This window comes from Gorilla gorilla, chromosome 18 (genome assembly GCF_029281585.2).
Source record: "Gorilla gorilla gorilla isolate KB3781 chromosome 18, NHGRI_mGorGor1-v2.1_pri, whole genome shotgun sequence".
Lineage (NCBI taxonomy): Eukaryota > Metazoa > Chordata > Mammalia > Primates > Hominidae > Gorilla > Gorilla gorilla.
Window position 1 is genome coordinate 20,711,852 of NC_073242.2, and position 26,697 is coordinate 20,738,548.

Consider the following 26,697-nt stretch of genomic DNA (forward strand, 5'->3'; position numbering starts at 1 on the left):
TGTCACTGCACTCCAGCCTGGGTGACACAGTGAGATTCCACCTCAAAAAAAAAAAAAAAAAAAAAGAAAAACAGAGGTGTACTCAGACAGCCTATCTCTTGTCTATACATCACCCCATCCTTTGGTTAGGTCTCCAGTTCAAGACTTTTTGGGAAACTGAAAGTAGCTTCTCCCTACAAAAAGACCCTGACTCTCTCATGTATTAAGAGAGTCTTCCTCTCTCTTCCTAGGGAGAACAAAGTGCTCCTTGTCACTGTGTTGTCATTGGGTCCTTTCAGAGAGAACTTCCTCAGTCTTATACGTGGCTTTTTTTTTTCCCCGTTACCCAGGCTGGAGTGCAGTGACACGATCATGGCTCAATGCAGCCTTGACATCCTTGGCCCAAGCAATCCTCCCACCTCAGCCTCCCAAGTTGCTGGACCACAAATGTGCATCACTACACCTAGCTAATTAATTAATTAATTAGGGAGAGATGGGGGTATCACTATGTTGCCCAGGCTGGGCTCAAACTATCCTCCTGCCTCAGCTTCTCAAAGTGTTGGGATTATGGTCTTGAGCCACCGTGCCTGGTCTTGAATGTGATTCTGAGAGGGGGAATTACAGGCCAAGTCAGAGAAGAATCTGCCCAAAGAAAGCCATTTTCACTTCTAATTCCATACAGAGCGACTCCTGGTAAAGGATGTTTCAAGGCCATTGCTAGCCCTTGGAAGTGACAATTATTTTAGAAACACAGTGAGTTTTCTTTTTTCTGCTTAGTGTTCACACCACACTTATCACCCTCACACTTGGTTCCTTATAAAAATCCCAGCTATTTTTAAGGAGAATATTTATTTTTCTAATTTGTAGGCCCAAAGGGCTGAAAGAGGAGTGCAAAGTTATTTCTGAACCTGTTTGACAATAAAATGCCACACCAAAGTCATCCTAAGTGGGAATCATCTGGTATTATTAGCAACCCCCAGGGAGGGATGTGACTTTCTTTTTTGTGTATCCTAGGTCAAGGAGCAAATCAAGGTCCTCTCACTGTATTGAACATCCCTGTTGCACCTTGGAGGCTCTTGGCCTCCAAAAGCCCATCTGCTTAGGAAGCAGGAAGGAGACCCTTTGTGGTCATTGGCTAGAACAACACTCAACGAACCACGAGCAATGGGGGTTCCAAGGAAAGGGCCAACCTGTCCAGGGGGCAGGGAGTTCATTCTCTTCCTTCAGAAGTCTTGCCACTCTCATTTGCTATCCCTTTGCCCTTAAATAGAGTCTCCTTTCGGAAAGGAGAAGCTTGACCTAGTAATGTTTCCCACCTTCCCAAGGACAGTCAGGGCCAGGCCTGGGCTGTGCTGCTTGGGGGCGGGCAGTGATTGATAGAAACCTGCTGCCAGTGTCGGTCTTTCATTCCTGGGTTGCAGGAAATACTGAGGATGGGAATGTACTGCTTGAACTTATCGATCTTGATCTTCACATTCTCTGCTAAGCGCCTGGGTGCAGGCACATCAGATAAGGTCTTGATCAGTTTATACGTTGTCCTCCACATATTCCCTATCTCCTCCGCAATTTGCTCAGCATTCAGTAAGAAGAGGGGTCCTGAAATAGAAGAGTGAGGGAAGGGTCAGACCATCATGTGGATGTTAGTCATGCGTACCTTTAATTCCCTGAACTTAGAGCTGAGCCTCCTGTCGTTTGGAGATTGGAACACATACAGGCTTTGAGGATCTGAAACCTGTACTTAGCCAGTGGAACCTTAGATATGATACAGGACTTTTCTAAGCCTCAACAGTAACTCCTGTGACACAGGGGTAATAATGGATACCCTGGAGGGTGACTGTGGAAATTCAGTGAGATAATATACAGTGGCTAACATAATGCCTGGCATATAATGGATGTACAATTAGCATATCAATAGCTTTTTGTTTTGTTTTGTTTTTGACCAGTTGCAGTGGCTTACACTTGTAATCCCAGCATTTGGGGAGGCCAAGGTGGGAGGACTGCTTGAGCCTAGCAGTTTGAGACCAGCCTGGGCAACATAGTGAGACCCCATCTCTACAAAAAATGAGAAGAAAAATAAAAAAGAAAAAAATTGTTATTATTGGTTTTAGAATCTGCTATAGTAGTAACTAAAAGTGCTTCACAAAAGCCATGAAATATTAACCATTGGGGAAAGGCGAATGGAGATATGAGAGGGAGGCTGAGGCAGGCAGATTGTTTGAGGTCAGGAATTCAAGACCAGCCTGTGCAACATGGTTAAACCTCATTTCCACTGAAAATGCAAAAAATTAGCCAGGCGTGGTGGCATGCTCTGTAGTCCCAGCTATTTGGGAGGCTGGGGTGGGAGGATCACTTGAGCCCAGGAGGTGGAGGTTGCAGTGAGCCAGGATAGTGCCACTGCCCTCCAGCCTGGACAACAGAGTGAGACTCTGTCAAAAAATATATGTATTTTAAAAGCAAAAAGTAACACCTCATTGTTTAAACTTGCTCCAAAACACTAATTTCCTTCCCCTTCCTTTATTTTGCTAAGAACCTTTAGCATTTGGGTTTCACATCCAGCCAAGACCTTTCCATGCTGCTGCCCCCGCTTGGATATTTCAAATTGGTATTAACTCTTGCTATGTGATGTTGCTAACTTACTCAAAAACACTTCTTCAGGAGTGCTGAAACTAAATCTAACTTCATTAATTTCACATGCTTCATCAACCCAACATTTTTGTTTCGTGATCAAAAATTTAAATTAAAAAAAAGTATCCTTCATGCACCAGGAAATATTGTAGGTGCTGGGCTAGAATAGAAAGGCACCTACGCAACAAGTGAGTAGCCTGTACTTGGGAGGGTTTGGCTGAATTGTCACAGTGACTTTCCCAGTAGGATGAATAAAGTAGGTAAGGCTAACACTTCATTGTTCCCACTCCATAGTTGTAAGAGTGAAGCACAAACAGAGTGACTTGCCTGGGTTATTTGCAATCACTCAGACAAAGAGGAGTAGTAGTAGCATTTCTATTAGAAGCAATTTCCCTCTGGTTATGATTATCTAGAGACAGCCTGAACTGACAAATTTATATCTACAACAAGAGAGAAGAACATAAAATAATCCAGGGATTTTAGACACTGCTATTTGAAGAGCAGTTATGGATCCCTTTATCCACATGACGTGGTAGCTTCTCACCTCATAGCTTATGGAAAGGCTATATTCTGAAATTCTAACTCTGATCTTAAAGGATGAGACAGCAGGTGGAAATTTTTGTAGCCCTGTGGATACAGTCAACTCAGTCAAGATTCAAATATGGAGGTTGCAGGAAATATTAATAAATTCTAGGGTCCTGTCCAGTCTAGAAATTCCAGAGTTCTAAGAAACATTGCTGAAGTCATTCTTCAAGGTTAATGATCTTCAGCCCCATGAATGTAAACAAATAACTTTTAGGCAAAGAAGCAATGTGAGGCCATGCAATTAACCAGTCTGCCTATTCTAACTCCCCACTAAATGATCAAAGGCAGATAATAAAGGGAAAACATGTGTCTCTACTGGAAATTAAAGAAGGTGCCATCCAAATGTGAGCTATAGGGAGAGATTTCTGTAGGATATTCACAGTAGTTTTCCAAGTTTAGCAGGCATCAGAACTGCCAGGAGGGCTTGTTGAAACACAGATTTCTGGGCCCCATTCCCAGAGTTTCTGAGTCAGGTCTGGAGCGAGGGCTCAAGATTTTGCATTTTTAACACATTCTCAGTTAATGAGAATGCTGCTTTGTCCTGGAACCATACTTTGAAAGCCACTGCAGGGGAAAAGTGGAAGCGACACTCACTAGGAATCACACTGCAGAACTTGCTGCTTATCCATGGAGAGGGATATGTCTAGCACAGTAACAGCCCTGCCAAAGCTGACTTTTAACAAAGGCAGCTTGATCCCTTGATAAAATATTCCACTCAATAACAGCAGAGTACACATTCTTTTTTATTGCAAATAGAACACTTACCAAGGTGAATCTTATTCTGAGTCATAAAACAAACCTCAATAAATTGAAAAGAAGTAAAATCATGCAAAGTGTCTTTTATGGCCATAATGGAATTAAATTAGAAATAACAATAAAAACATAACAAGAAAATCTCCAGTGACTAGAAAATTAAACAACACACTTATAAATAATCCATAGGTCCTAGAGGAGTCTCAAAGGAAATTAGAAAGCACTTTAAATTGAACAAAATTTGTGAGGTACAACTATAAAGGATAAATTTGTAGCATTAAAAAAGGAGAAATTTCTAAAATAAATCATCCAAGTTTCTACCTTAAGTAACTAGAAAAAGAAGAGCAAGATAAATCAAAGCTAGCAGAAGGAAGGAAATGATAAAAATAAGAACAGAAATCCATTGAAAACAAAAATAATAAGAAAAATTATTGAAACAAAAAGCTGTTTCCTTGGAAAACAAAATTGATAGGCCTAAAAAAAAGATAAACTTCTAGCAAGACAGGCAAAGAAAAAAGAAAGAAGATGCAAATTACCAATATCAAAAATAAAAGATGGGATATCACTACCGACCTCTCAGACATTAACAGGGTAATAAGGGAATGCTATAAACAACTCAATGTACATAAATTAGACCATTTTTTTAAAAAATGAAGCCATTCTTCAAAAACTACAAACTTCCAAAAACTTATTCAAGATAAACTAGAAAACCTGAATAGTTTTATAACTATTGAAGAAATTGAATTTATAGATTAAAAATTTCCAAAATATAAAAACTTCAGAATCAGATGGTTTCACTGGAAAATTCTGCCAAACATTAGAAGAAGAAAAAAATAACAGCAAAACCTGTATAATCTCATCTAAAAAATAGAAGAAAACATTTCCTAACTTATTTTACCAGGTCAGCGATACCCTGATACAAAAACTACACAGATACATTACAAAAAAAAAAAAAACCCTACAGACCAGTATCTCTCATAGACACTAAAATTCTCAACAAAATATTAGGCATGGAAACTGAATCCAGCAACACATGAAAATAATAATACATCATGTCCAAGTAGGGTTTATCATTGGAGTGCAAGGCTAGTTTAATATTTGAAACTCAAACAATATAATATACAGTATTAACAGTCTCAAAATTTTCTGTAATTTGCAACAGCATGGATGGAACTGGAGGACGTTATGCCAAGTGAAATAAGTCAGGCACAGAAAGACAAATACTGTATGATCTCACTATTTGTGGAATCTAAAAATGTCAATTTCATAGAAACAGAGAGTAGAAAGGCAGTTACCAGAGGCTTGGATGAGGCAAAGGGACGGGGAAGGAAAGGAAAGATGTTGATGAAGGGTACAAAGTTTCAGTTATACTGGAGAAATAAATTTTAGTAATTTTTGTAGTGCATGGTGACTGCAGTTAATAATTATTGTATATTTCAGCTGGGTGAGGTGGCTCATGCCTGTAATCCTAGCACTTTGGGAAGCAGAGGCGGGTGGATTGCTTGAGCTCAGGAGTTCAAGACCGGCCTGGGCAACATGGCAAAATCCTGTCTCTACCAAAAATACAAAAAATTAGCTGGGTGTGGTGGTGTGCATCTGTAGTCCCAGCTACTCAGGAGGTTGAAGTGGGAGGATCACTTGACACTAGGAAGGCAGAGATTGCAGTGAGCCGAGGTTACGTCACTGTGGTCCAACCTAGGTGGCAGACCGAGACCCCATCTCAAGTAATAATAATAATAATGTCTTGTATATTTAAAAGCTCTTAAAGAATAGATTATAAATGTTATCATCAGAAAAAAAATGACAAATAGGTGAGGGTGTGGATATGTTAATTAGCTTGATTTAATCTTTCTATGATGTATACATAGATCAGAATATCACATTGAACCCCATAAATATACATAACTACTTGTCAACTAAAAATAAATAAGTAAAAATTGGAAAAAAAAAAAAGAAAGAGAAAGAAAATCCACCAGAATCAACAAAACAAACTCCTGGAACTAATAAGTGATTGCAGCAGGATCACAGGACACAATATTAACATTAAAAAGTCAATCACTTTCCAAGATAGCATCAATGAACAGTGGAATTTGAAATTAAAAGCATAGCCCAGGCACAGTGGCTCATGCCTGTAATCCCAGCACTTTGGGAGGCCAAGGCAGGTGGATCACGAGGTCAGGAATTCGAGACCAGCCTGACCAACGTGGTGAAACCCTGTCTCTACCAAAAATACAAAAATTAGCCGGGTGTGGTGGCATGTGCCTATAATCCCAACTACTCAGGAGGCTAAGGCAGAAGAATCACTTGAACCCAGGAGGTGGAGGTTGTAGTGAGCCAAGATCACACCATTACACTCCAGCCTGGGTGACAGAATAAGACTCTGTCTCAAAAAAGAAAAAAGAAAAAAAAAAAAGAAATTAAAAGCATAATACTATTTACATGGGCACCCTAAAAATTAAATTTGTACTTGGGCACAAATCTACCAAAATATTTGCAAGATCTGTATGAGGAAAACTACAAAAAAACTCTGATGAAAGAAATCAAAGAAGATATAAATAATGGAGAGATATTCCATAATCATGGATAGGAAGACTCAATATTGTTAAGATGCCAGTTCTTCCCAACTTGATCTATAGATTCAACACAATCCTAGTAAAAATCCCAGCAAGTTATTTTGTGGATATTGACAAGCCAATTCTAAAATTTACACAGAGAAGTAAAAGATCCAGAATAGCCAACACAATATTGAAGGAGAAGAATAAAGTCAGAGGACTGATACTAGCCAGCTTCAAGAGTTACTATAAAACTATTGTAATCAAAAAAGTGTGGTATTGGCAAAAGAAAGTCACATAGATCAGTGGAACAGAATACATAACCTATCCAGAAATAGAACCACACAAATATAGTCAACTGGTCTTTGATAAAAGAGCAAAGGCAATATAATAGAGAAAAGATAGCCTTTTCAACAAATAAAGATGAAAAAATTGGACATCTATATATACACACAAAAAAAGAATCTAGACACGGATCTTACACCCTTCACAAAAATTAACTCAAAATGGATCATAGACTTAAATCTAAAATGGAAAACTATAAAATTCCTAGAAGATAACATAGGAGAAAATATGGATGACCTTGGATTTGAGAATGGCTTTTTAGTTACAACACAGAAGGCACAACACATGGGAAAAAAATGATAAACTAGGAATGAAAAGATTCTCCCCTGTAAAAGATGTTGTCAAGAGAATAAAAAAGGCACAGTCTGGAAGAAAATATTTGCAAAAAAAAAAAAAAAAGATCTCATAAATGACTATTATCTAAATATACAAAGAATGTTTAAAAATTCAACAATAGGAAAACAAAAACCTGAAACTTAAAAATAGGCAAAAGCTCTGAACAAATACCTAATCTAAGAAGATATACAGGAGGTGAATAAGCATATGAAAAGATGTCCAATATCATTGCCATTAAGGAACTACAAATTAAAACACAATGAGTGGCTGGGTATGGTGGCTCATGCCTATAATCCCAACACTTTGGGAGGCCAAGGTGGGAGGATTGCTTGAGCCCAGGAATCTGAGGCCAGCTGGGGCAAATTAGTGAGACCCTCATCTCAATTTAAAAACAATACCAACAACAATAGCCAACAACAGATACCACTACACACCTATTAAAATGGTCAAAACTCAAAACACTGACAACACTAAATGCTGGCAAGGATGTGGAGCAACAGGAAATGTCATTTATATTGGTGGAAATACAAAACGGTACAGCAACTCTGAAAGACAGTTTGGCCGTTTCTTACAAAACTAAACATATTCTTATCATATAATCCAGCAATTGTGCTTCATAGTACTTACCTCAAAAAGTGAAATTCAAAAACATACATCATTTACAATAGCTCCAAAAAAGGAAATATTTATGTATAAGTTTAACAAAACATGCATAGGAGCTGTATGCTGAAACCTGCAAAACACTGATAAAAAGAAGTAAAAGGAGAACTAAGTAATTGAAGAGGTGTAAAGTGTCCATTGATTGAAAGACTCAATGTAATAAAGATGTGAATTCTTTCCAAATTGATCTATAGATTTAAAACATTTCCAACAAAATCCCAGCAGAGTTTTTTGGTATGTATAGACAAACTGATTCTCAAATTTATGTGGAAAAATAAAGGGACTAAAATACTCAAAATAAAATTTTAAAAAGAAAAATGAAGGCAGAAGAATCACACTATGTGATTTTAAGACTTTCTATAAAAATACAATTGTCAAGTTGATGTGGTATCAGTGAAAGGCTTGACATATAGATTGGCAGAACAGAATAGAGTCAAGACATCAACCTACGAAGATATGGACAACTGATTTTTGACAAAGATACAATTAAGTGGATAAAAAAATTTTTTTTCCAATTACTGGAACCATTGGACATTTATATGTAAGACAATGAACTTGAACTAAGCCTCGTATTTTAAAAAAATTAACTCACAATGGACCATAGGTCTAAATGTAAAACATAAAACCACAAAAAATCTAGAAGAAAATATAGGAGAATATCTTCATGACCAGGGTTAGGCTAAGAGTCCTTAGAGATGATACCAAGAGCACAATCCATAAAAGAAAAATTGATACGTTGGACATCATCAAAATTAAAACCTTTTTCTCTGTGAAAGACACTATAAAGAGAATAAAAAAACAAGCCATGGACTTGGAGAAAATATTTGTAAATCACATATCTCACAAAATTTATAAAGACCTCACAAAACTCAACAGTAAGAAATCAAACAACTAGTTAAACAAATGGGTAAAAGACTTGAACAGACACTTCACCAAAGAGGATATACAAATGACAGGTATGCGCATAAAGAAATGTTCAAGATCATTAGGCATTGGGGAAATGCAAATTAAAATCATAATGAGACATCACAACTACTTATGAGAATGGCTAAAATAAAAAAATACAGGCCAAGCACAGTGGCTCACACCTGTAATCCCAGCACTTTGGGAGGCCAAGGCAGGTGGATCACCTGAGGTCAGGAGTTTGAGATCAGCCTGGCCAACATGGTGAAACCCCGGCTCTACTAAAAATGCAAAAATTAGCCAGGTGTGGTGGCATGCTCCTGTAATCCCAGCTAAATGGGAGGCTGAGGTGGGAGAATTGCTTGAACCCAGGAGGCGGAGGCTGCAGCGAGCTGAGATCACACCACTGTACAAAGTATGACAAAGTGACACTCCATCTCAAATATATATATGGACAATAATACCCAGTGGCTGGTTGATATGGTTTGGCTGTGTCCCCATTCAAATGTGATCTAGAATTATAGTTCCCATAATCCCCACATGTTGTGGGAGGGATCTGGTGGGAGGTAACTGAATCATGGGGTCGAGTTTTCCCATGCTGTTCTCATGATAGTGAATAAGTCTCATGAGAACTGATGGTTTTATAAAGCTCAGTTCCCCTGCACATGCTCTCTTGCCTGCCGCCATGTAAGAAGTGCCTTTGCTCCTCCTTCACCTTCCACCATGATTGTGAGGCCTCCCCATCCATGTGGAACTGTTAAGTTCATTAAACTTCTTTTTCTTTATAAATTACCCAGTCTCAGGTATTTCTTCATAGCAGTATGAAAATGGACTAATACACTGATGAAGAGGTGGAACAACTGGAATTATCACACATTGGTGAGGGATGCACAATGGCACAGCCACTGTGGAAAACTAAATTTGGCATTTTCTTATAAACTTGCACATATACTTTAAATATAATTCAGCAATCCACTCCTGGGCATTTACCCTAGAGAAATAAAAACTTATATTGACACAAAAACGTTGACATAAATATTTACAGCATCTCTATTTATAATAGTCTGAGAGTGAAAACAATGGGTAAATTGTTAAGCTGGTGTATCCATAGAATGGGATACTACTCGCAATAAAAGGAAATGACCTATTGCTACATCCAACAACTCGGATGAATCTTAAAGGCAGTGTGCTGAGTGAAGGAAGCAGTCTTGAAAGATTGCATACTGTATCATTCCATTTGTAGGAGGAGCCTCAAAAGGACAAAACTATAGGAACAATGAAGAGATCAATAGTTGCCAGGGGTTACAACTGGGGGGAGGATTTGACCACAAGGAGACAGTCCAAAGAAATTTATTGAGTTGATGAAATTGCTGTTTTCTGATTGTAGTGATGTTTATATGAAAGTCAACAACTGTTAAAATTCATAGAAATGTATGCCAAAAATGTCCATTTTAATGTATATAAATTTAAAAATAAAATGTAAAATGTTTTTAAAATACAATACCTATTTCTAATAAAAACACTTGGTAATTTATAAATACTGTATTTTTTTGAGACAGGGTCTCACTCTGTCTCCCAGGTTGGAGTGCAGTAGTGCCATCACAGCTGATTGCAGCCTCAACCTCCCAGGTTCAAGCGATCCTCCTGCCTCAGCCTCCTGAGTAGCTGGGACTATAGGTGCACACCACCGTGCCCAGCTAACTTTTTCATTTTGTTTTTAGTAGAAATAAGGTCTTGCTAAGTTGCTCAGGCTGGTCTTAAACTCCTGAGCTCAAGTAATCCTTCCACCTTGGCCTCCCAAAGTGCTGGGATTACAGGTATGAGCCACCATGACTGGCTTTCTTGTGTTTATAAATACTGAAGCACTAGAAACTTGCCAAAGGCTCAAACATAAGGGTCTCTGATTTTTTTTTTTTTTTTTTTTTTTTTGAGACAAGGTTTTGCTCTGATGCCCAAGCTGGGGTGTAGTAAGCAGATCATAGCTTACTGCAGCCTTGATCTCCTGGGCTCAAGCGTTCCTCCCATCTTAGCTTCTCAAGTAGCTGAGACTACACGTGCACCATCACACTTGGCTGATTTTTTATTTTTTGTAGAGACAGGGTTCTCACTATGTTACTGAGGCTGGTCTCGAACTCCTGGGCTCATGCAATCTCCCTGCATCAGCCTCTCAAAGTGCTGGGACTACAGGTGTGAGCCACTGCACCCAGACAAGGATCTCCGATTTTGTCCTCTGTTCTTAAACACCCCCCACAGGTGTTATCATTCATGGCTTTGATTGTAATCTACACATCAATTATTCCCCAACATAAATCCCACCCGCCAAATCTCTCTCCTAAAATCCACACTGATACATTCAATTGCTATTTAATATTCCCATTTGATTGTTTCCAGGTGCCTCAAACTCAATGTATTCAAGTTGATGGGGTTTTTTTTATTTGTTTGTTTTGTTTTGTTTTGTTTCCCAACAAATCTGTCACTTCTCTTGTTCAGTGATGGTAATACCAACCAAATTGCCTGAGCCAGTCATCTGGAAGTTGGTTCTTTGCTGTTATTATCCTCACTCATCCCTGAAGTAAGAGAACTAAGTCTTTGAGAAGCTAAGTAACTTTTCCCAAAGGTCAGCTAGTAAGTTCTTTAAGCATTAAAATTCTTACCTCTGAGGCAATAAAATTCTTACCTTTGAGAGGATAGTAACCTCTTCCTCCCTGCCCCTTAACCCATATCGGATCAATCATTAAGTCCTGTTGATTCCAACTCCTCAATACCTTTCTGGACCCCAGATCCTAGAGTAAAACGTAGTTTACAGATGTCTATGGCACCCTGGCGCCCTGGCCTTTCCTGAAGCAGCACCATCGTGAAACTGCCATCTGTTCTCCTACCATCTGCAAATCTAAGTCGTGACTCTGGGTGGCTGCCTATTGTGTTTTACCCTGGAAATAGATCTGGCTTTTTCTCCACCTTCCATTTTTATTATCACATCAGATAATTTTGACTGTGGCTGCCTTAATCTGGAGTGTCAGAATCTGATTAAAAGTCCAGCCAGATTCTTAAGTGCAAACCATATTTCAGAAGTGACTGGGTGGATCCTCCACCCCATCCCCATCTGTCCCAGCAGAGTGAGATCACCACATACCATTCATCCATTCCTCCGACTTGATGCTGAACTCATAGGCTGTCGACCACAGCTGCTCATAAGGTACTTTGTTCTTCAGCATGGCCTGCAGAAGAGGGTAGGTACTCTTCTCCTTTTCCAATAGCTCTTCCTCCTTATTGATCAACTGCAAGGCAAAAGGAGATGCTGTTTGTGGGATGGGTTATTCTCCTACGCCCTCGAAGACACCAGGGCAAATTCGTCAGTGCCTTGAAAACCAAGTGGAGGGAAATGCTTATTCATCTGGAGAGTAACAGAGGAAACTAAAGCATGAACTCAAGCAAGAATGTCCCTCTGTCACCTCCAAGGACCTTGGCAGCTGAGGTCTGTCTGGTTGAAACTGTAGGATAATCAGCTACTTGCCCTATCATCTCTGTTTCCACTCTATGACAGCCATATCTCCGTTTTCATAATTTTCATATGTACTTTAGCTACATATATGATGTTACCTCCTTGTACTGACTTGCCTCAGAGGTAAGAATTTTAATGGTTAAAGAACTTACTAGCTGATCTTTGGGGACAGTTACTTAGCTTCTCCAAGACTTAGTTCTCTTACTTCAGGGATAAGTGAGGATAATAACAGTACCTAACCCAAAGATGTGTTACAGGCATTAAGTGAAATATTGCATATGAAGCTCTTGACCATTGCTAAGCACATAATAAATGCTCAGTATATGTGAACAATTACCTTACTATAATTTCTTCTTTGGGTGTTCAGTAACTAATAAAGGGAAAAGTCTGGTGTCATGAAGGGATATGGGAAAAGGTAGTTGGAAGTACCAGTGAGCCAGGTGTGGTGGCTCATGCCTGTAATCCCAGCACTTTGGGAGATTGAGGCAGGCGGATCACTTGGGGTCAGGAGTTCAAGACCAGCCCGGCCAACATGGCAAAACTCTCTCTCTATTAAAAATACAAAAAATGAGCTGGGCATGGTGGCACACGCCTGTAATCCCAGCTACTTGGAAGGCTGAGGCAGGAGAATCACTTGAACCCAGGAGGTGGAGGTTGCAGTGAGATGAGGTCACATTACTGCACTCCAGCCTGCGCAACAGAGTGAGACCTTGTCTCAAAAAAAAAAAAAAGAAAGAAAAGAAAAGAAAAAAGAAAGTACCAATGAAAGAACTGGCCAATGAGTTAACCAATACTATCCACCTAGTAGATGCTATTAGGAAATAGGAAATTCACAACCAAGGATCAGAACCAATAGACCAGTACAGCATCATAAGTCCCCATCTCAAGATTCCAAACCTCAAACTCTGCAAACGCCTGATTTAGGTTCTTTGAAAGCTCATCAAGCTTTTCAACATTGTGCTTCATTTCTTCTGTAGTCATCACTTCGCGCTTCCTAAAACTTTCCAGTTCTCTGTGGTAGCCCTCAAGTCTCAACTCAAATTCTGAGCATCTGAAAATAAAGACAGCCTGGTTACCTTTGGACTTTGCATTTTGTGCACTTTCAAAACATCAGCACTGCTTGCCCATATTTAAGCCTGCAGAGAATTTGATCAGTTACCTGCAGATTTCCTCCCCCAATACTCCCAACTCCATCTTTCTCTCTCTCTCTCAAGATAAATGAAGATGGAAAAATAAGTTAAACTACCTATAAGACCACCTCCCAGAAATCGAGCTGTTGTGAGCCTGTTGGTGGTTAAACATTTCCAGGTATTTTCCTGTACAGGTGAATACGTATAAGATATATGTACACGTATACATACTGTTTATTCATTCAGCCATTAGACATTTATTATTGAGTGCCTAATATATTCTATAACTGCCCTAGGCATCAGGAATATATTTGCAAAGTATGCTATTAAGTTCTCTACCTTCATGGAGCTTCTATTTTAACTGAGGGAGACCTAGACAATAGACATGGATGGATGGATGGATGGATGGATGGATGGATGGATAGATGGATGGATGGATGGATGGATGGATGGATGGATGGATGATGGATGGATGGATGGATGGATGGATGAATGGATGGATGGTTGGATGAATGGATGAATAAATCCATAGACAGGACAAACAATAAAATATTTCTGTTAGTAATAAATGCTCTGAAGAAAATAAAATAGGGCAGAATGACTAGCAGACGGAAGTGGAGGGCTACTGTAGCTACAGTGATCAGGAGAGACCTTTCCAGAGATTTATCAACTTCATCCATATTATCAACAAAGCAGGTCTCAATGAGAACTGCTCCCTTTCTCTAATGAGGTAGAATAATATAGTGTGAAGTGGACAGGGTCTTGAGACAAACAAGCTAGCTTCAAATTCCCATCTTGCCACTTAGTAGCTATGTAGTCTTGGGAAAGTCACTTAAACACTCTGTGCCTCTGGTAGATAAAACAAGGATAAAAAAATACCAGCTTAATAGTTAAAGTCAATGAGAACAACAATAACAAAAAAAAGCTCAGAATTGAGCCTGGTATACAATAGTCAATACATAAGTGTTTGCTCACATTCACTAAAATGTAAACTCTATAAATACAGTTGATTTTTACTTATTTATTAATTTTTACCCAGCCCTGTTCAAGGAAATAAATATGTTTCTTGTCTCCTTAATTCCTTTTAGTGTCTTCAGCAGTTAGACCATCTGATACATGGCAAATAATCAATACTCTTCGAACAAATAACAGAACTTGTCATTGAGATCAGCTATAGTGACATTTCATAAATTTGGTTATCCTAAGAATGCTTAATTCTGTTATGGCAGTTTTAATGTTACTTTTTTCTTAAACATGATTTAGAGAATTAATTTTCAAGTGGTTTGAGTCTCTCTCTCTCTCTCTATCTCTTTCTTTCTGGAGTGCAATGGCACAATCTTGGCTCATTGTAACCTCTGCCTCCCAGTTTTAAGTGATTCTCCAGCCTCAGCCTCCAAGTAGCTGAGATTATAGGTGCCCGCCACCACGCCCAACTAATTTTTGTATTTTTCATAGAGATGCGGTTTCACCATGTTGGCCAGGCTAGTCTCGAACTCCTGACCTCAGGTGATTCGCCCACCTTGGCCTCCCAAAGTACTGGGATTACAAGCATGAGCCACATATTCCAGCCTCCATTCCTTTTCTCAGCTTTTTATTTTTGTTTTGTAATAAGCTGTAATTTTAGACTCTGGTCAGTGTTCATTTTCAAGAATATCCTTAGTGTAAAAACATTTCATTCATTCACTCATTAAAATGGTGAACATCCACTATAAGCAAGGAACCGTGTTCTATCTGAATCCTTAGGCTTTGGTGAAACACAATGTCGGGTGCTCTCCCTAAGTAAGACGTCTTCCCTTCTTCTTCCAGGGTGCCAAAGTGTTTTCCTTTGCCCTTTTATGGCAGAGAGCAGCAGCTCACATCCCTGAGTCATCCATCGTGCAAATATCACATAACTTCCAGAACCATGGAACCTACCACTGAGTTGGATGAACTGATGGGGGAGAGAGGCAATGCTTATTATTCTTCTGTTGTACATGCAATTAGGTGCTGCTAAGTGCCTTTTCACATCATTAAATTCTTTTTGAAGCTCCAAATACTATACTCACGTAGAAATCTCTGATGAAAGCAGTTTTGAATTCCTCCCAGAGGGCAACTGCATGTAAGCTCAGTGATTACCTTAAAATATTACTATTATTATTGTTTCTAATTTCTTATAATTGCTAAGTACATTATAGTTTCCAAAGTACTTTCATGTCCCCGCAACACACACACATACAAACAACTGCTCCTTGACTTAAAATGGGGTTACATCCCTATAAACCTATTGCAATTTGAAAATACTGGAAATTGAAAATTCATTTAATACACCTAACCTACTGAACATCAGAGCTTAGCCTAGCCTATCTTAAATGCACTCAGAACACTCACATTAGTCCACAGTTATCGTCTAAGACAAAGCCTGTTTTATAATGAAGTGTTGACTATCCCATGTAACTTATTGTATACCATACTGAAAGTGAAAAACAGAATGGTTGTATGGGTACTCAAAATATCACTTTCACACCATCAGAAAGTCAAAGAATCGTTAAGTTGAACCATCGTAAGTCAGTGACTAGCTGTGTGTATGTGTGTGTGTATATATGTAAATTCCACACATATTTCATATAAATTCCTATATATATATCCCAATATATTACATTCCATAGAATAATACAATCATTAGCAAATAGTAGGCACTCATGAAATTAGGTTGAATAAGAGTTGTATTTGTGGGACCATTTAGAGTGTAAGAGGAGGATTCTGGCAGGAAATAGAATTCACTCCCATGTTCAAAGAAAGATACTTTAAGGATTACTTGCAGGGGTGAGATATGGATAGGATTAAAGGAACAAATAGCAGACAGTGAGGCACCCAGAGACTAGCATCAGAGGGAAGTCATTAGGACCCCCAGGCTGGGGACAATGGAAAACTGGAACCATGGAAGAGGAGGCATTGACATCAGAGGGATGCAGCTACTGCCTCTGAGCCCCAGGGCCAGGCAGGGAGGGAGGGGAGGAAAAGCTTGCTAGCTACTCTCCCACCTCCTGCAGGACTCCATGGACAGGGCCCAGCCCAGATCCAACAGACAAGAGAATCCAACACTGCAGATTGGGCATCACCTTCCAGGTGCAGAGCCGGAGGGTGGGGTAGGAACAGCAAACGGAGAATAATCGGCATGGAACCCCAAAACCATTAATGTGGACTGGGAAAATAAAGCCAGATTTCTTGCAGAGGAAGCAAGATTGTTTTCTCATGAGATGGATGGATGCATGAATATGGCTTAATCCATCTCACAGGCTGTTCTCAGGATTAATGCAACATGATGGACATAAGGATTTAAACGTTCACCGAAGAGAGGGCTGAGCCCAGGGCTGCCCTGCTGAGCCTCTTCTAGAGCCGCCCTCTGCTGGCCCCTGCTGTTAAGAGCTGGGGAACCAGTGGATGAAATCAAGCTGAGAGTTACCCCTCAGAAGGAGACAAGGACACTCTACTCCTCTCGTCATAAATGACAATTGTTCCCATTCCTCACAGAGCCACCCCTCACTCCTCCTAACTTCAACAGCATTTACTGTCTCTAATTGGTCTTGCAGTAATATTCTAAAATCATGCATGCAAAATTGATGGCTTGGAAGTTGAGAAGCGTTTTTCTCCCCACAGAGGTCCCTGTTCAAAGGGAGAAGGAAGCTGATAGTTTTGGAATTCCTACCACGTGCTGTTTACCACCTAAGCACAATCTCGGATCATCTCATTTCATCCTTCAGCACCATGAGAGAGGGTCTGATTCTATCCCGTTCTCTAGATGAGGGGCACAGAGTCTCAAAAAGATGAGCCTTCTGTTTATTTATCTAACAAAAAAAGTGATTTTGCCACCCAAGTTGTAAGTTTACTTATATAACAAACCTGCACATGTACTCCTGAACCTAAAATAAAAGTTAAAATATATTAAAAAGCAAATAAAGAAATTGCTGGGGGAAAATGATTTTACTTTCTGGTTAGACATAAAAAAGTGGTAAATATATAGAGTGGATACTACTCAGCCATAAAAAGAATGAATTAATGGCATTTGCAGCATTCTGGATGGATTGAAGACTATTATTATTTTTTTTTTTTTGAGACAGAATCTCACTCTTTCACCAGGCTGGTTTCAGCATGTTGGTCAGGATGGTCTCAATCTCTTGACTTCATGATCTGCCTGCCTCGGCCTCCCAAAGTGCTGAGATTACAGGCATGAGCCACTATGCCCGGCCAGGAGACTATTATTCTAAGTGAAGTAACTCAGGAATGGAAAACCAAACATCGTATGTTCTCGCTCATAAGTGGGAGCTAAACTATGAGGATGCAAAGGCATAAGAATGATACAATGGACTTTGGGGACTCCAGGGAAAGGGTGGGAGGGGGGTAAGGGATACAAGACTACAAATTGGGTTCAGTGTATACTGCTCAGGTGATGGGTACACCAAAATCTCAGAAATCACCACTAAAGAACTTACTCATGTAACCAAATACCACCTGTTCCCCCAAAAACCTATGGAAAAAAAAATCAGTTCCATAGAAGAGGGTGTAGAGGGTGTGTGTGTGGGGGGGTGTGTGTGGGGGGCAGGGTGGGGGAGTTGGGAGGTATATGGGAATTCTTTGTACTTTCTGCTCACAGTTTTGCTGTGAATCTAAAACTGCTCTAAAACATAGTCTATTAATTTAAACAGAAATCAATTCCTTCCATCAGGCTAAGTTCTGGGCTCCAGGGCCAGTATCCATTCAGGTGGAGGCAGGAAAATACACACACACTCACAAACACACACACACTAATTTTTTGCACTCCCTGGGGAGCACACTTAGGCCACATTTTCCAGGTAGCAACTACATGGGTTGACCCTTCGGCCAAAACTCTCCCATTTGGTGTAGAAATCCCTGCTTTTATCTATTCTTGTCCTTTCTTGTAAGTATTTGCAGGAATTATGGCAGCTCAAGTTGGGAGTGGGAGTTTCTTATGTGAAGGGGACAGGGTAATTGATATGAATCTGCAGGTCATAATCAAAACGTGAACCTGGAGTGAGTGTGTGTGTGTGTGTGTAAAACCACATCCATGGCACTGGCCCACTTCACTTGACATTATTGGATTTGTCAGTATGTCTATATTTTCTATGTCGCTGGATTAAAATCTTTATTTAGCAGCCAAACACACATATATGTCTAGAATAGAGCATAGCACGTCATGAAAATCCGCAATAAATACCAACTGAATTGACAAATAATGAATGAATAAGTGATTACAGCCACATTAGCTCAGAATAAGACCAGCTGCAAAATAGGCAATTTCTCAGCCCCCCTGCCATGCCTTTATTATCTTGATATCTTGATATCTTACAGATCTGTGGTCTCCAATTAAGGCTGACAATTTCACTATTATTATTGGGGAGGCCGTTATAACATGCCACTAGTTTTGCCTTTTTCTCTCTGCACCACCAAATTCCAATTATTCAAGGCAGGAAGGGAAGACATTAGCAGAGGTTATTACAGTGAAGCAGTCTTAAAGAAAACATCCCTCAGTGGGAAACCAAAGGAAATGCCTTCTCCACCAATTGTTTTCAGACTTCGCCCACACATTGCCATGGAGTGGGCTGGGGGATGGCTTAGACAGAACCAGGAACCTGCAGCATGGGTGAAGAAGTCAGGTCTCATTTCCAAAACAATCCCAGACTCTCCCGGTACCTTTTAATCAGATCCATTTCTGCCTGATCCCTCTTGTGAAGGAGAAAGTTCCGGCTGTTGTCAAAGATATCTTCAATCTGGTCTGGCCAGAGGAACAGAGTGCTGTTCAATTTGATGTCCTCATCTGCAAAACACATACTGCCTGCTCCAGGACACTGTTTAGCATAGGTCGGGTCAGCATGTGGCGAATTAATTAGACAGAACAAGAGGTCAACAGGACTGGTGTAGGGGTGGCAATGAACACATGGATGAGTGACAGCGACATTTGTTGAGCACTTACTAAGGGCCAGGCTAGAAGGTAGATGATATTATCATCCTTGTTTGCACAGATGGCAAACACAGCCATTGAGCCTAGTGGTCAAGGTTACACTGCTAGAAGGCATCAGAGAGGAATTCAAATCCAGGTCTAATTCCAAAGCCTGTGTTCTAACCTCTCTGCTTGATTGCCTTCCTAGGCTAGGTCTGAGTCAAGTCAGAAACCCAGATTGATGCTCTCGTTCCACAGTTCAAACTATTTCACTTCATCTGCATGTCGGTTTCCCTTTAGGTTAAATGGCAGTCATGGTATCAAAGCCAAATGCCCTACCCATTGTATGACTCTGGTGAATTAAAATGTCCACCCTGGGTTTCCTTTGTGAATTTCGGGAGGCAGAGCCCACAGTGAGAGTCCACGGTGTATCCAGGGGTTGAGGGCACAGCTCGTGAACATGCAGGTGGATGGTTAGGGAACAACTTTTCACTCCCAGTCCCCATCTCTCCCTCCCATCAACCTCCCCCTGACATCCATACACTGTGAACACCAAGTAATTCACAGGTATTTTCAGATAGAAAATGGCTTGTTGAGAGGTTATTAACTTTTCCTTCAGAATCTGCTTCTCACTTTAAAACTCTAACTTGGCCCAACAAACTTTCAAGGAGCCCTGACTATTTTTTTTCCTTTTACAATACACAGGAGTATGAAGAAAAGTGTCTCGGCCTCTTCAAAAGTGGGATTGATGAAGATTACAGATGGGTGGCCGGGGGCTGTGGCTCACGCCTATAATCCCAGTACGTTGGGAGGTCGAGGCAGGCAGATCACTTGAGGCCAGGAGTTCAAGACTAGCCTGGCCAACATGGAGAAACTCTGTCTCTACTAAAAATACAAAAATTAGTTGGGTGTGGTGGCATGTGCCTATAATTCCAGCTACTCGGGAGGCTGAGGCATGAGAATTGATGGACCCTGAGAGGCAGAGGTTGCAGTGAGCCGAGGGTGGCACTGCACTACAGCCTGGATGACAGAGCAAGACTCTGTCTCGACAAAAAAATTAAATAAATAAAAGATTACAGATAAGTAAAATCTACTCATTTAAAAAAATGATTCTGCATTTGGAAGTGACTTTTCCAGGAACACAAGACACAGATGCCAAGACAGGGATCTAAGAACTGGAGGTTGGCCAGGCGCCATGGCTCACGCCTGTAATCCCAGCACTTGGGAGGCTGAGGCGGGCAGATCATGAGGTCAAGAGATAGAGACCATCCTGGCCAACATGGTAAAACCCCGTCTCTACTAAAAATACAAAAATTAGCTGGGCATGGTGGCACGTGCCTGTAGTCCCAGCTACTTGGGAGGCTGAGGCAGGAGAATTGCTTGAACCCAGGAGGCGGAAGTTACAGTGAGCCGAGATTACACCACTACACTCCAACCTGGTGACAGAGCGAGACTCCATCTAAAAAAAAAAAAAAAAAGAACTGGAGGTCAAGTGTCTATGTCTCCTTTGTGTCTAACAAGATTCCTTTTGTGTGATTCAAATTACTGTGGATATGAGTATAAAATTCGTGCCTCTAACATATGGGGGCACTTGAAAGGCAGCTCTTTGATATTTAGTGGTAGAATTCATACAACTTCCTTTTGCTCAACACTTTACCCCTAAATATATAAATACATATAGACTATTTGAAATGTTATATATACAAATATAAAATATACATATAGGTATGCATTTTGATGGTCACACATGGCATTGGACTTACACGGCAAGTCTGCATAGTCCATCAGGAACTCCAGCCGTTCACTTGCATCTCTAAGTTGCCTCCTGAGTTTCAACACAGTGACAGCACTGGATTTCTTTAGGAATTCAATGAGGGATACCAGCTCCTTAGTGTTGGCAGGAACCTCACTGACTTTGTCTGCGATGTGGCTGTACTGATTACAAATGCTACAGAAAAGAAACAGCCATTGTTATTATCATCATCATCACCATCATCACCATCTAAAATGACTTTCTTGTAAGACTCCATGCTCAAAATACATAATTCCTATTTGAAAAAAAAGAAATTTTTTTTTTATTTTTTCCCTGCCTGCAAATCCTTGATGGATAATATTCACACGCACACTAAACTCCAGGAATAATAGCAGTTGTAATGATAATAATACCTGTTACGTATTAAGCCATTATGAAGTGCCACACCCCATTCTAATCATTTACATAGATTAACTCATTTAATCCTCACAACAATTCTAAGAGGTAGATACTACTATTATCTATACTTTCTAATGGAAGAAAGTGACTCTGAGTAACATTATCAAAAGCAACATGGTATGTGGGTGTCAGAGCCAAGATCTGCACCTGGGTTAATTGACTCCAAAGCTCATACTCTTAACAAATACACCATACTACCTCTCATACACAGAACCTAGATTTAGACCAATCCACCACCACCACCACCAGCAATTCATCACATTTTGTGTTGAAATAGAGCACTAAATTAATTTTTGATCTTTTTTTTTTTTTTTTGAGACAGAGTCTTGCTCTGTCACCCAGGCTGGATTACAGTGGTGTGATAGCTCACTGCAACCTCTGCTTCCCGGGCTCAAGCAATTCTCCTGCCTCAGCCTCCCGAGTAGCTGGGATTACAGGTGCCTGCCGCCATACCCGGCTAATTTTTGTATTTTAAGTAGAGATGGGGTTTTGCCATGTTGGCCAGTCTGGTCTTGAACTCCTGACCTCAGGTGATCTGCCTGCCTTGGCCTCCCAAAGTGCTGGGATTACAGGCGTGAGTCACCACACCCGGCCTTAATCATTGCTTTTAACAGAACAACAGTAAGTTTATCCTCATGGGCTACAGGTAATCCCTCTTGGCAGAGAAAATGTTCCATTACTGGGACTACCAGGTCTAACTGGCCACTTTTCAAACATAAGACTGAAAAATGATGTTATTATACAGATAATTTGAATATGCTCTAATTTATGCAAAAGCAAATGACTGACGGTCTTGGCATCTTAACTACAATTAGAAGCAAATTATCCGCAATACGTCCACTCCTAGCACAGAGTGGCCCTCAACAAATGTTAGCAATGATATCATAGTTTTGTTACTATTACTTGATCATGACTTTTTTCTTTTTTCTTTTTTGAGATGGAGTCTTGCTCTGTCACCCAGGCTGGTGCACAGTGGTGTGATCTCAGCTTACCGCAACCTCCGCCTCCTCCCAGGTTCAAGCAATTCTCTGCCTCAGCCACCCTAGTAGCTGGGATTACAGGCACCGCCCCCACCCACCACCACACCCGGCTAATTTTTGTATTTTTAGTAGAGATGGGGTTTCACCATCTTGACCAGGCTGGTCTTCAATTCCTGACCTCATGATCCACCCGCCTCAGCCTCCCAAAGTGCTGGGATTACAGGCGTAAGCCACTGCGCCCAGCCCTGTTGATGTTATTTTTAAGGCAGACAGAAACTTCAGAAGTCAGCCACCAACCTGGAGTTCAGCTGCCAACCTGGGGTGTCTGCATTCTTAGATATTCCTGGGTTCAGAATGAGGCTCTTATTTTCACTTATATTAAAAAGACTTAAGGACATTATACATTTATTTGGATAAGGATGAATGCACTGATCAACTAAGGCACCAAGTTGCTTTGATTTGACAGGAACAAATGGATGATTGCTTAAGGGAAAAAAATGCATGGCTCAAACTTTCCAAAGAAAGTCTCTAAGTAGGCCGGGTGTGGTGGCTCACGCCTGTAATCCCAGCAGTTTGGGAAGCTGAAGTGGGAGTATTGCTTGAGCCGGGGAGTTTGAGACCAGCCTGGGCAAATGGCAAAACTCCATCACTACAAAAAATGCAAAAATTAGCCAGGTGTAGTGGTGAGCAACTGTAGTCCCAGCTACTTCGGGGGCTGAGGCAGGAGGATGACTTGAGCCCAGGAGGTCGAGGCTGCAGTAAGCTTTGATCATGCCACTGCACTCCAGTCTGGGCAACAGAGTAAGACCCTGTCTCAATTTTTTAAAAAGTGTCCGAGTAGTGTGAAGGCTGAAAACCTTTTGCTGTCCTCGTCCCAAACCCATATCCTATAGGCAAAGAAGCTGAAGATACAGGCTGGGTGCGGTGGTTCACCCCTGTAATCTTAGCACTTTGGGAGGCCAAGGCAGGCAGATCACCTGAGATCAGGAGTTTGAGACTAGGCTGACCAGCATGGTGAAACCCTGTCTCTACTAAAAATACAAAACATTAGCCGGGTGTGGTGGCACGCACCTGTAATCCCAGCTACTCGGGAGGCTGAGGCTGGTGAATCACTTGAATCTGGGAGGCGGAGGTTGCAGTGAGCCAAGATCATGCCACTGCACTCCAGCCTGAACAACAGAGCGAAACTCTGTCTCAAAAAAAAAAAAAAAAAAAGAAAGAAAAGAAAAGAAAAGAAAAAGAAAAAGAGAAACTGAAGATCCAAGAGACAAGGCCAGCTGTTCTGGCTCCAAAACCAACAATCTGACCTCTTCATCAATGAATGAGAAAGCTGCTTGCACATGGACTTTGAGGTCAAAATGGGTTAATTCCCAGATATGCCACTGCCTAACCTGTCAGAGTCTCAGTGTCTTCATCAACACGATGGGGAAAATAATGAACAACCTCTTAGGGCTGTTGTGAGTTCCTGATTAGATCTATTCTGTGCAGGGTACTTACATGGTGCCTAGATTATACCATGTGCTGGGAAGATGGTCACTAGTATTATTATTAATTTGCTGATGATTTTCTGATATGTATTTTGTAAAACTTATAGTACTATAAAATGCTAAAATTACACATATATGAATAATACAGTATACAGTATAATATTAATAGCGGTGATTATTACTAAATCATTTTATTTTACATTTATTTATTTTGAGGTAGGGTCTTGCTCTGTGGCCCAGGCTGGAGTGCAGCGCCTCAATCATAGCTCACTGCAGCCTTGACCTCCTGAGTTCAAGTGATACTCCTGCCTCAACTTGCATACCTCTCTCTCTTTTTTTCTTTTTTTTGAGACAGAGTCTTATTCTGACGCACAGGCTGGAGTGCAGTGGTGTGAACATGGTTCATTGCAGCCTCGACTTCTGGGGCTCAAGTGATCCTCTCGCCTCAGCCTCTTGAGTAGCTGGGACAACAGGCACATGCCACTATGCCTGGCTAATTTCTTAATTTTTATTTTTGTAGAGATGGTATCTTCCCATGTTGCCCAGGCTGGTCTCGAACTCCTGGGCTCAAGCAATCCTCCTGCCTCCACCTCCCAAAGTAAACCCAATCTCATGTTGGGACTATAGACGTGAGCCATGGCACCTGGCCACTAAATCATTTTAGTCTATAGTTTAAAGTGCTTTGAGGAAGAGAGCTAGGATAACATGGAATAACCATTTTCTAACCTTCAAATAGAGACACAGTAGAAGGCAGTTGCCATCTCAGCCAAGCATCCATTACCTCTTTCTGTAACAACACCTATGTATCATCGGGGACCCCCACCCCTTTCAGTTCATGTGGTTTAGGTGGGGTTGACACCAACCCCAGAGATGGGAACACCCAGCCAGATCTAAGCCATCCTCTTGGCCAGTGTTTGATTCAATGTTGTACAAATGACCTAAGTCAGGCCAACCTCACATGGGCCAGGACTTTTCCAAGGATGATAGAAAAAGAAACTTTTTGCCTCCTCTGGATAGGAATCCGGGAGCATGTAAGCCTGGAGCTGCAGAAGCCCATAAACTGGAGAGAACCTGTTAGAGAATGGAGCCAACGTGGAGGAAAGCCAAGCAGAGAGAGAGGAATTGCATCCTAATTGCAGCGTTGAGGGCCTGAAGCTAGAAACCCTAAACTTTTCAACATGTGAGCCGCAAATTCCCTTTTTAACCCAAGCTAGTCTGTTTGAGCTTCTATCCATTACAACCAAAAACATCTTGTCTAACACGTAGTTGTCAGTAAAATAAAGGCATAATATAGAGTTTAAGATTGAACAACGGAACCAAACATGGTGGCTCACACCTGTAGTCCCAAGAGACTTAGGAGGTTGAGGCAGGGGGATCACTTGAACCTGGGAGGTCGAGGCTGCCATGAGCTATGATCGCGCCACTACTGCACTCCAGCCTAGGGGACAGAACAAGACCATGTGTCTAAAAAAAAGAAAGAAAAATGACATGCAAATAGAGGCAGGAGGATCGCTTGAATCTAGGAATTTGAGGCTACAGTGCACTGTGACTGTACCTGTGAATAACCACTACAATCCAGCTTGGACAACATAGCAAGACCCTGTCTCTGAAAAAAATTAGAAAATTTGCCAGCCATGATGGTGGATGCCTATAGTCCTAGCTACTCAGGAGGCTGAGGCAAGAGGATTGCTTGAGCCCAGGAGTTCGAGGCTACAATGAGCTATGATCAGGCCACTGCACTCCAGATAGAGTGAAACCTCCTTTTGAAAAAGAAAAAGATTGAACAACAGAATTCCCGGACCTATACAGCAGAATTCTGCCTAGAAGTGATTCTAAGGAAAATGTGCCTGTAAGCACTTTGTGTTTCAAAAATATGTGCTAGATGAACAGTGAGAAGGGCCTGTGACCTCAGACAGACAAGCCCAGGAAGCAGTTTGCATTCTCCTGAATTTGCCTGCAAGAAGATAAAAACTTCAGGATCAGAGACAAACTGCTAACAAATGCCCTCCACCCGCCTACTCCAACCCCCATGTCGCTTTCTCTTGACTGTTCACCTCCTAGCCTGAACCTGAATTCCTCACTACCCTTACTTAGGGGCAGAAAAAACTTGAACTGGAAAATAATCTGTTCATTGCTGGAAGGTGCACGTTCTGGTCACTTTTTCATCTCCAGTTGGTGCCAAATACCATTGCTATTTGTCTGCACAGAATTACAATACCTGGTATTGGTGTCTCGGTTTACATCCACTTGGAATTGAATCAGATGGTCTTTAAGATTTTGAGCTCGCTCACAGAGATCATGATTTAGGGCCGTAGCATCAAGGCAGAACATGGCTAAAGGCACGGTGATGTTCATGGATGCAATTTCATTTCTCCGTTTCTTTATGGCATTGATCTTCTGCAGAAAGGAGCACATTCAGTAGCTTGATTTGCCCTTGAGCCTCTCCCACTTGCCCCCAGCCTAACCCCTGGCCAACCCTAGTCCAATGCTGAGCACGGTCTATGCACCAAAGAGACACTAACTGCTCATTGGATTGTCTGCAGCACATGTCACCAAGGTATAAAATTTCAAGTGGCATTTCCTACCGTCACAAAATCATCAATGTCATGATTTTCTTTCAGGAACGCAGCGATGTTTTGCTCTGCCGTGTTATCCAATAAGTCATCATACTTTTTGTAGACATTTAAATATCTTCCATATTGAAGGGTGTGAA

The 26,697-nt window shown here is 40.9% G+C and overlaps 1 protein-coding gene across 3 annotated transcripts in view; it reads right to left on the minus strand.

Moving 5' to 3' along the window:
- DNAH3 (dynein axonemal heavy chain 3) overlaps window positions 1-26,697 on the minus strand; it is a 220,705-nt gene that overhangs the window by 146,905 nt on the left and 47,103 nt on the right. For 2 of the 3 annotated variants that reach the window (XM_055365425.2, XM_063700040.1), the window contains 7 exons: window positions 26,570-26,675; window positions 26,203-26,381; window positions 21,069-21,253; window positions 19,059-19,182; window positions 13,138-13,291; window positions 11,872-12,016; window positions 1,364-1,575 (listed from right to left, as the gene is read on the minus strand). In XM_055365425.2, coding sequence (XP_055221400.2) covers window positions 1,364-1,575; window positions 11,872-12,016; window positions 13,138-13,291; window positions 19,059-19,182; window positions 21,069-21,253; window positions 26,203-26,381; window positions 26,570-26,675 — 1,105 coding nt within the window. Of the gene's footprint in view, window positions 1-1,363; window positions 1,576-11,871; window positions 12,017-13,137; window positions 13,292-19,024; window positions 19,183-21,068; window positions 21,254-26,202; window positions 26,382-26,569; window positions 26,676-26,697 lie in introns of those variants that run through there. The other variant, XM_063700039.1, reaches the window with a different exon arrangement.